The following is an 11,314-nucleotide window of genomic DNA, read 5'->3' on the forward strand; positions in this document are numbered from 1 at the left end:
TTTGAGCATCCGGCCCTGCGCAATTCAATTTGTGCGGTACTGTTATTCTGTGGAAGAAGGGAAAGGGTTAATTTTCCCTCAGACTTTTCTCTGTTCCTCACAGCTCCTAGGACCCTAAAATGACTGCCCAAAGTCATGGCTGAGTGGAACAGAAAAAAATGACATGCTAGGTCCATAGGGAATTATGGCGAAGTGGCAGCCGTTGTGCGAATATATTTTAGCTCAGGGCTGTGTGGGTGACTCTAGCCTTTTTCTGTCCTTCTGAATTTGTAGGATTCTAGAAAAGAAAAGCTTGTTAGGCATCAGCTGAGAACATACTTACTAGCAGGGGTTGTTTCCTGCAGGAGCACACAGGAGCAGAGCTCCGGCAGTAAAGAGCCCAGGGGGCGGGCACATGCAACTAGCCCCACCCCCTGCTCCCAGCAGCCCTCAGAGCAAGAAGCAGCCAGGTAAGTTGCAGATGCCCCCCCTGCCCAAAATAGTCCAGTGGCACCTTTAAGACCAAGCATTATTCAGGTACAAGCTCTCCCTCCTCTGCGAGGACAGATCTGCATGCCCCCCTCCCAATAGCTAGCAATCCAAAACAGTCTACTGGAGCCTGAGTGGTAGGTGTTGCCTTCTGACACACTTCCGGTGATGTCAGGGGGTGTGACATATGCAAAGAACTTAATGCTAATGAGTTATGCTAATGCGCTCCTGCACCTCTTTTTCTACGAAATGACTCCTGCTTACTAGTATCCCAATTCTGCCATCTAGAGATCAAAGCATGACACTGTTGACCCTGTGTATATTCAAACTAACTTGTTCTCTGGTGAGTATGCAAAGGATTGCAGCCTGATAGAATATATTTGTTGGGATAAGCCTTTCTTCTGTTTTCCTCTGGTATAAGTGAAGGATCTCAAAACCGCTAGCTCAACGTCAGCAGGGCGAGCATCCTTTTGTAGACAACAGCTGTTGTGGAATGAACGAACACTGGTGGAACGGAGTTTAGATAGCTAGGCAACGGATCTTCTGCTAAAAGGTGGTAACCATGCCTTATGTCAAATGTCAAAGGATTACAAATAAATTAGGGAAATTGGAGATATGTTTGCAAAACGAAAATTACAGCGTCTGGGTTTCTTAACTAATCCATCGGGTCATCTAAGACATCTCTCTCAGCAATGTCCTTTCCCTCCTCATATTTAAAACCAAAGGTGAATCTGTAGATTCCCAGTCTGAAGATAGTTCTGTTTTTGCAAAAAAAATAATAATAATCAAAAGATTGGCAATGACTCCCACATCTTTCAAAGGAGCCCAGAAGGTGGTCAGAGGCATCTCCCACCTTTCCAGATTAACTTCTTGTTGTAGAGAGCAAAGAAGTCCCATTCACGTATCAGGAAAAGCCTGTTCTGTTATGCTGATCGTTGTTGAGATATTAGTGAATGGAGTTCAGGCTGCAGTAGATGCTTCCCAGGACCACTTTCAAGTGGATCAGACCAATTCACTAAAGTGCCATCTAGTCACAGCTGGCTTATGGCAACCCCAACAAGAGGTTTTGAATGCTAGTGAGAAGCGGGGGGGGGGGGGTTTCTTCCTTGGTGGTCACCAATGTTCCCTCTAAGATGTGGAGTCTTGTGAGCAAAAAGTCTACTTTGTGAGCTACTGGGCATTAAAGTTGTGAGCGAGCGATTCGGCTGCTGCATAAACTAGTTTGCTCTGGAGCCATCCTTCCTGAGCGAAGACAAAAATGTGTGAGCTGGAGGCTAAAAAAACTGTGAGCTAGCTCACACTAACTCAGCTTAGAGGGAACACTGGTGGTCACCCAAGTACCGAGCCTGCTTAGCTTCCGAGATCTGACGAGAGTGGACTGTACCATGCTGCTTTCCCTCCTCAGACGAGCTATATACCAGGGCATTTCAGAGTGTGTAGATTAGCAGATTGCTTATACTGGATTTAAGACAGCATGGCATTCAAGGAGAAGAGTGGATGATACTTTCAATACCCACCTTGGGTCCCGAGATGCTCAGGAGAAAAGCGAGCTTATAAATATTTCAAATAAACAAGAACATGAACGATACCCGTCTCTGCTGTTGTGTCTTATTTGTCCAGATGTGTTTATTCTAACACTGTGGTGGCAAAGGAGGACTGGGATACACGCAGATAACTGGAGATCCAATCCTGGCAGGATTGTGGTAGTGATGCTGGGCACACTGGTTCTGCAATGTCAACCAAACGAGAGAGCCCCAGGGTCAACAAAGCCAAGCCTTTCTTTTTACAGGAGCTCTAAGACACCTCCCACGAACATCTGGCAGTGAAGACAATTCCCCTCTTCGCCTTGACATCTGGCAGCCATATGACACTGTATGGAGCTGCCCCTGAAGCTTGCTGGAAAAGTGCAGCTTGTGGCAATGACAGAACGCAGCAGCCAGATCGTGGAGGCAAATACTGGTGGGCTGATATGTAAGATGCTTCCCTTGTCCTTGACCACTGACACGAGCTTCTTTGCATTGTCAGGCCCCAATCTAAGCTGTTGTGTCTGGTGGTCCCCAACCTTTTGGAGCACATGGACATCTTTGTACACACACAGAGGAATCCCACGTGCCGGGGGAAAGAGGCGTGATTAAAAAAAAACATTGGGAAATCAAACGCTGGGGGCACCTGCTCCTGAAACAACATTTTAATCAAGTGTCCAGTGCGCCGATCAGAAGTGTTCCTGGGCAGGAGTTTTACCTTACCCCGCCTTCTTTGTAAGAGCACTCAGTGGGCACCAAGAAAGTTGACGTGGGGCACAATGGGCACCCACTGCCGCCATGTTGGGGGCCCCTGCTGTAGGGCTGAGAAAACAGGATCGCTCCATCTCCATGTATCGGAGCAACTGCATGTTTATGAAGGTTCAGAAATTGCATGGAAGTTAAAAGTGCACGAAGGAGTAAGCGACCCAAGTAGCCTGAAAGCATCAAGGGAACCCTGTGAACACTCCCCTATTGACTCTGCCCGCCCTTCCTGAATCCATGTCCCCAATATATCGTGCCTTTGACCAATTTTGGTGAGAGTTCATTTGAATGCAAGATTTGGACAGGAAGTTAAAGTATAACTGGCGATATTCATACGTAAAATGTGCTGCAAAGAAGTAGGAGCAATGAGAGCTCAGAAAAGAAGCTGTAATGCGCGTCCCACCCTCGGGTAGGATCGCCAGACGTTTAGTGTAACGTAGTTGTACTTCCTTCCTCCCTTGATATTCTTGCACACAACCCTGGGTATCTGCGGAAGGGAGCCTGGACTCTTGAAAGCTTATACCCCTAAAAACGTGTTGGTCTCTAAAGTGCCACTGGACTCAAACCTAGCTGCTCCAACCCTGCAAGGTAGGCCTCTGTAAGCAAATAAGGATGGAGACGGCTCATCTGAAACTCCCTGCTTCCCATTCTGATCTGGTGCTCTTAACTTGCTCCAGATCTTGGTGAGGGCAACACAGATGCCACATATGTGGTTCCTCTTCAATGGACAACTACTTCCTGTGGATAGATTCAGGGTAGCCGTGTTGGTCTGAACCAGCAGAACATAGTTCGAGTCCAGGGCTTTTATTCAAGGTATAAGCTTTCATTTGCAAGGCACACTTCTTCAGATACAATGAAGTGGGAATTCCCAGTCCATACATACACTTAGAAGGGTGAACAGTAAATTAGCATACAGCCTAATGAATGGTTACCATTTGTTTGAGTTTAATTCTGGGGGGGAACACAGTGAAGGAAATAAATATGTCAGAATTGGAGACTGATGGGCAGATGTATCCTTAATTGTGGCATGTTGAGAGTAATTAACTGAGACCCTGTTGTTATGCCCCGTCAGTCTCTCCTCTCAAGCGTGGAGGTGAACTTACAGCATCTTCTTTGAAGTGGGGCAATTGGCTGTGGAGTAATTCTGGTGGTTGTGGGTTTTTTTAATGGATCATACTGTGCCCTTTAGCTTTGGAAACCATTTCCTTCTACTAGTATCATATTGCGACAGTTTTGTCAAAGAACAGCCAATCTAAATCCGGCAGGCCTTCTGACACAGGAGGAAAATCAGTGACACTCCAGACAAATAGCGAAGCTTGGCTTGCAGCTGGTAAAATTCCACAATAAAACCCCTCAATCGCCTTTTGCATGACTTATTAGTTTAGACATTTTAATGGTTTTAAGGTTATATGTCTAAATATGTATTTTTGGACTGAAAGCTAATCTGTATTTAATGAATATGTATTATTTTGACAAATGTTCTTTGACCGTAAATAAACATCCTTCACTCATACCCAGAATGATAATAATTTTAAAAATCCGGCAGGCTCACAAATGTTTTGGCCCTCAAACTCCTTTATGAGACCGCTCCAGCAATGCATACTGCAAGGGAAAAAAAAAAATCACAACACCCCAGGAGTACCTTAAACAATTGCTGTTTTTTTAAAAAAGGACTACAGCTACAGTCACAAAGCCACTTTCCTGGGAGTAAGCCTCACTGAAAAGCATCGGATGTACTTTAGAGCAGTGTTCCCTCTAAGCTGAGTTAGTGTGAGCTAGCTCACAGTTTTTTAGCCTCTGGCTCACACATTTTTGTCTTGGCTCAGGAAGGATGACTCCAGAGCAAACTAATTTATGCAGTAGTCAAATTGCTCACTCACAACTTTAATGCCAGTAGCTCGCAAAGTAGAATTTTTGCTCACAAGATTCCACGGCTTAGAGGGAACACTGCTTTAGAGTAGACCTTAGGATTTCCTCCCTAAATGACAAGGGAAAGGCGAGCTTTAGGGGGATCAAGGGTTAATGGAAGCACATGCTGTGTCACACACTGGACAGGCTATGTCTTCAGTTCTGCATTGCAGAAATACGAATGGGGTGGGTGGGACTTGTTTCATTTTCCCTTGTTCTTAAAGGAAGTTGCCAGAGGGTTTGTCTGGCTGCACGGTAGCCCATAAATGCTTCTTTGTCAGTAAGAGGAAGTTGGTGACCCCCCCAGCCCCCCCTTTTATAGCAGTTGTCACTTTTTAATACCCACAGGTCCTACAGAGGCAGCACAAAAAAACCATTGCGTTTCAAGTAGCAAGAAGAGGTTTATTCATGTGACCTCTTCAGTAAATCACAGCAACTGAAACTTGGGAGGCATGAGTCAAATAAGCCCCAAACGAAGCAGGGTTTTTTTGTACACATTTTAAGTTGAGAGTCTCAACATCTGACACAGCTAAAGTGTGGGGAAAAAATGAGCTTAACCTATAGGACAAGAGCCACTGAAGCTGCAGTGTGTGTGTGTGTGTTTTGGGGGCGGGGACAAGTTCAGCAAGATAATCTTTTTAAACTGGACCAAGAACAATTGTCGGAGGACAAGTACTAAAGCTTTTATCTGCTTCCCGTGTTAGGCTACAGGTTGGTTTCTTCTCAGCTTCTTCAAGCAGACTTGCACAAGGCTACAGCAGAGAAACGGACCTCTCCTTGCTCACGCTCTGTGAACTGCCGGCAGATCTTAGCAGAGGCCTTAGAGAGAACATAGAATGAGTACCTTGGTGTTCCAAACAGGAGATAATGCGATCATTGTGGCCTTGGGATATGGGACTTTTGGGGTTAGAACACTGAGGCTGCGGTCACACACACTAAACAATCCACTTTCAGTGTACCTTCCAACTGGATTTTCCTAGTTCACACAATAAAATCTAATTCGAAAGTGCACTGAAAAGTGGATTGAAAGTAGATTATTTAGTGTGTGTGACCGCAGCCTGATTTAACAATCTAGATTACCAAAAAAGAAGGGGAACCAGCGTACAAGAATAGGAACAAAGCACAAAAAACCACTGGCTGAAGATAAACTCTCTCTCTCTCACACACACAATAGAATGACAAGTTCGGTAATATTATGCATCTATACAATTTATACATAATGTATGATGGTTTATCCTCACTTGTGTATGTCTTGAATTTGTATTTAGTCCCACTATAGCCTATTGGTTTTGAAAAAGAATTACTCAAAACGCGGTAGCTTGCATCCGGACTATGCATCTCTATGGCTTATGGAATTCCAGAATGTTTGAATTATCCAGGAACTATATGAGTCCACTCCATGATGAATGCACGTCAAGTTGGACTATCATATCACAATACAACTGGAGTAAGACACATTGAAATTTTTGGGACTTTATTATATTTCTGAATTACTGAACTCGTCATTCAATAGTATTTATATATATATTGTTTATCTTCAGTCAGTGTTTTTTTGTACTTTGTTCCTTAGCTATCTAGATTAGCACGAAGCCCAGCACTGAGTTCTGGTAGGACAATATCCCTTCACAAAGAATGTGTTCATGTTTGTCTTACCTTCCTTAATGAAATGCATAAAAGAGAAGAGGAGGAGATTGGATTTATATCTCACCCATCACTACCCGAAGGAGTCTCAGAGCGGTTTACAATCTCCTTTCCCTTCCCCTCCCCACAACAGACACCCTGTGAGGTAGGTGGGGCTGAGAGAGCTCTTTTGAGAACTGCCCTTGAGAGAACAGCTCTAAAAGAACGTGCAACTGACCCAAGGTCACACCAGCAGCTGCATGTGGAGGAGTGAGGAATCAAACCCAGTTCTCCCAGATTAGCATCCACACTCCTAGCCACTACACCAAACTGGCTCTCATGTGTAATGTATCCATTATTCATATGCTAGACCCTGTCAATCACTTCTGCTTCCACTTCTATCAGTGAAGAAACCACCAACTGGACTAAGGCTGAGCAAACCTAAAAGTAGTTTCACGGGAGTAAGCATCCTGAGTAGATCTGCTTTGGATTCCTCTCTAAGTTTTAAAGCTCCCTAACTCCATCTCTCTCTTTCCGAGCAAACGGGCTATCCTCTCGTCTGTTTTCAGAAGGGAAATGCATGAGCAAAATAGGGGTGGTCAGAGGAATGATACGATCACACTAACTGGCACTGAGCTGTGTGCCAAGGAAAACTGATTGGTGACCCACTCGGCTAGAAAGAGAGCTTACCTTCAACAGGGTGCCATCTGAACTAGCTCCGTGGTTTATGGGGAAGGGCAGTCGTCCATCTGAAAGGAATACGCGGAGTGAATTTATGAAATCGGGGGGCCACAAGGATGTGCTTTAGAGAGGGTTTCTTGATAAGTGGCTGGCAGAGGAAGAGCCTACAACTTAGTCATTGTCCTTGAAAAGGGTCATGGGAATGCTCCGCAGCAATGGCAACAGGAACTCTGGATGTTCCGTCCTCCAGCTGGGGTCCTCCATTAGCAACCCTGGTATCCCACCCCACTTGCACACCAGCTGTTTCAAGCAGAGGAAAAGGCTTTTAATTTAACTTGCTGCTCTCTTCTAGTACACGATCTTTCACCCCACTGCTTTGAATACTGTGTCTGTTAAGCAGGGAGTGGGGAGAAATGGTAAGCAACAGGATCAGAGTTCTGGCTGGCTCCTGAGTTGGCCACGCCCAGCAGGAACTCATTAACATAATAGGCCACACCCAACAGCAGAAACTCATTAGGATTGGCTACATTAGGGTTGTGTGGCCTAACATGCAAAGGACTTCCTGCTACAAAAAAAGCCCTGGGTTTTGACAACAAGGTAAACAGAATAAGAAGGGAAAGGTGGGTGTGGCTGGATGACCACACTTCTGGTAACATGGGGGTGCGTCCTAATGTGCTAATGAGCTGTGCTGTCAGGGTGTGGCCTAATATGTTAATGGGTTTTGCTGTTGGGTGTGGCCTATTATGCTAATGAGTTCCTGCTGGGCTGTTTCTACAAAAAGAGCCCTGATTAGAAGTATACAAAAAGATTGCCCCCCCCCCCCTGTGACTATAGCTCACTGCAAGCAGACATGGAGCAAATTTGAAATGTGGGTGCCTGGATGCTGAACCCCGTTATCCTAACCCCAGTATCCTATCAAGAAGTTGTTTATTTTTTAAAAGGAGGAGGAGGAGAGATTGGATTTATACCCCACCCTTTACTCAGAGCTGCTTACAAACTCCTTTCCCTTCCCCTCCCCACAACAGACACCCTGTGAGAGAGGCGGGGCTGAGAAAGCTCTGGGAGAAACTGCCTTTTCAAGGACAGCTCTGACAGAACTGTGGCTGGCCCAAGGTCATCCAGCAGCTACAAGTGGAGGAGTGGGGAATCAAACCCGGTTCTCCCAGATTAGAGCTCACACACTTAACTACTACACCAAACGAATGTTAAGTCATTCTTGTTTGCTTGATAGTACAAGCCTAATGGAAGTCTGCTGATAACAATATCGACTGTATTTTTTAATTTTTTTGCATTTTGTGTGTGAGCACGCCCATGCCTGAGGTCAGAGAAACCTCTGGCGACTCCTACTGGGGCACCAAGGACATTCAGTGAAGGGTCTTGATAGCCTGCCTCTTGGCCCTAGTATTCTCTGGAGGTCTCCCATCCAAATACTTGCCAGGGTCGGCCCTGCTTAGCTTCTGAGATCGGACGAGATTGGGCTTGCCTGGGCTATCCAGTTCAGGGCAATGTTGGTAATCTTTTGAAGACAAAGTATGGGGGAACTTCAGAAGAAACCTCTTTAGTTCCAAAGGGGTGGGGTTGCAAATGTTTTGGCCTGTTGAATCAAGGACTGTTTCTGCAGGATATAGGTTCACGCTAGTCAAGGCAGCTGGCTTGGGTGGTGGTGGTATTGAGGAGAGCTACCAGGAGACCGCAGACCCTGGAGCCTCCTCATACAAAATACAGATCAATACGCAGCAGTATTGCTGCCTCTACAACCAAGGTAGAAGGAAGTTCCTCCTTTCACTCAAATTGCTGTTACCCAACAGCGATGGACCATATATTCAGACATGCAGGACACATCTTTGTGGAATGTGTGATTTATGGGGTGGGGACAAGGGATGAATGTTAAGAGATATTGGTTGAAGGTCTGACTCCTGAAGTGGAACTGGCATGCCAAGTATTGTCAAAAATCCCATGAATCCAAAACTTCTGTTGTGCATGGAGCAGCTCAGCTTTACCAAAAAAATAAATTTAAAAAAATCACATTATGGAACTGCTTCCTGGCTTCCTGTTGGATCTGCACCTCCAACACAGGAAGAAGGAGCCTACTGCCTTTGAAAGACTGATCTTTAATCACTGCAGTTGTATTTTTAATTCAGGACTGTAAACTGTGCCTGGAGTTCCGGGATATAAGCCCAAGAACAGAACTGCTCTATGAGTCATTCACATTTATAGAAAAGTTACCGGGTGTTGTTAAATTAAAATACCACATCATTTTTAACAGAAGTAAGCTTTAACTGATGGTTTTTGTAAAAAATGGTCTATGTATCAAGCCTGTCTAGGGTTGCAGTATCATCTTATTGTTCTAATGAACCCAGTCCCTTAAGGCTGATATTTAACCATATCCAGCTGCTCAATTGGCCAGCTCTTTTGACCAGTCACATGGACTCAGGTCCATAAACCAGTATTTTGTGGCTTGCGGGGCAATTTTTTTTTCTCCTGGTGGGGCTGAAGTTCTCAGTGCAGAAAGAAAAGCCATTTAGTCAATAGAAAGCTGTTACCAGGATAGACCTCTGAACTGCAAGCTGTCAAGCACTTTAGATGACAGTTCCCAGCTGCTGCAACTTAATCACTTCTGCCAGCCTAAGCAACAATTCTGATAACAAGCTGGTAGGTGAGGGTGATGACTTCTATAATCAAGAAAGCTAAAACTTGGGCAGAAAACTCTCTTAAAGGAGACCAGTTTCTTGACAGAGTTAGAAGGTATCCTAGGGGTCACCTACTCCAACCCCCTTGCTCAGTGCAGGAATTGGTAAACTAATACACCCCACTCTGGTTTAAATGATGAAAAAAGCATTCACAGGATAAATTTTTGTGGGGGTGTCTCTTTAAGAAAGGGGGCAGAGCCCTCAAAGGCCTGGGCCTGCATAGACAATCTGACCACAAACGCAGACCTCTATCTTGCTCCAGTTTTGTAGTTGCTGGGAAGCACTGGATGCCCAGGATTCAGACCCATGGAGAAACAAAGCTGTTATCGTAAGCAGAAAATGAGTTTCAGACAAACCTACCCAGTTCATAGAGGTGGCCATCCACGGCGGCAAAGAGAATGAAATGGAAGTTCACTTTATCATCTTCAACCTAAGGAGAGAGAAAAAACAAATCTAGCAGCCTAATGACACCAGTACAGAACATACGCAGAAGTTTTCAGTTATTCTTTTGTGACATTTCTACACTATTGTGTAGAACAATTAACATAGTTCCTTACTAATACTACATCAATATGTAACCTTTCCTCATATTCCAAAGGAAACAAATTGATGTTTTTCTTTTTGTGCTGCCTTCTGTTACTAGGATACAAATGGAATTGATACCGGGCAGAAGTAGTTCACCTTTCTCTATCCTGCTCTCTACTCATTTGAGTTTATGGGATTTTCTGCAATCCAAGGTTATCAGATTGCCTTGTCTGCCATATTTTTTGTCCCACCTTTTCCCTGAGGAACTCGGGGTGTCCTCCAGTTTATACCTGCAACAACCTTGTGAGTGCACAAACGGCTGGCTCAAGATGACCTGGGCTCCCTCCTAACGCCACAGCTTTGGGGACTCCTGGGGCGGATGCCGTGGCGGAACGGGCCCGTGTCAGCTGGCTGACCCCGCTCTGCCCACTCCTCCTTTGAAGGGGCAGTTTTTCACCACTGCCTCTGGGTATTGCTGCCACCACTGTCCCTGTCTTGGGCTCTGGTTAGGCGGGACAGCCTCCTAACCTCCCTCTGATGTCACTAGGAACCCACCTTGGGGCTTCCTGGCAATCTTTGGGGCTCCCCTGGAGAGTTGGCAACTGGCCATTTTGCCCTTGTTCTCCTCAGGGAGTCCCCAACCCACCCCTAGCGTGTCCAAGCGGCTGGGGGAACTATGCGGTACAGAGGGACTTCTCAATGTCAACAGTAAAAGGATTTATTTTGAAACCACTCAACTATATACCGGCATATTAACAGTGAACTGAAGAATCAAAATAAAGGTGGATAATAAATCGCTCCATCTCTCCCTTCACTACACATGCCTGTCTAGATGGTCTGCAGGGCAGGCACATGACTTGCTCTCACTGGAGGAAGTTAGATTAGCCCAACTCCCAGCATGGCCTCTGCCTCCTGCAGTCTCCAGCCGACAGCCTGACTGGCTCCAGACTTCAGACAGACCGACCTCAATTCTCCTAGACTGGCTTCCCGCCCAAAAGCTCCACTCTATCCAACAGCCCTTCCTGCCCAGGAAGTGGCTCTCCCTCCTGCAGCATTCTGGGGCAGCTCTCCTCACAGCCTTGATGGACTTCCTGTCCTCTCTAGGAAGCTGCCCTCTGACTGCTGGTTGGAGACAGG

General features: G+C 45.6%; 1 protein-coding gene across 1 annotated transcript in view; it reads right to left on the bottom strand.

Moving 5' to 3' along the window:
* Positions 1 to 5,044: 5,044 nt before the first annotated feature.
* The window catches only part of UCHL1 (ubiquitin C-terminal hydrolase L1), a 13,413-nt gene continuing 7,143 nt past the window's right edge, over positions 5,045 to 11,314 (bottom strand). Inside the window, exons 7-9 of the mRNA XM_015420832.1 lie at positions 10,013 to 10,082; positions 6,972 to 7,030; positions 5,045 to 5,480 (exon numbers count right to left, since the gene is read on the bottom strand). Coding sequence (XP_015276318.1) covers positions 5,394 to 5,480; positions 6,972 to 7,030; positions 10,013 to 10,082 — 216 coding nt within the window. The 3' untranslated portion in view covers positions 5,045 to 5,393. The remainder of the gene's footprint in view (positions 5,481 to 6,971; positions 7,031 to 10,012; positions 10,083 to 11,314) is intronic.

This window comes from Gekko japonicus, unplaced genomic scaffold (assembly GCF_001447785.1).
Source record: "Gekko japonicus isolate JY-2015 unplaced genomic scaffold, Gekko_japonicus_V1.1 scaffold2110, whole genome shotgun sequence".
Classification (NCBI taxonomy): Eukaryota; Metazoa; Chordata; class Lepidosauria; order Squamata; family Gekkonidae; genus Gekko; species Gekko japonicus.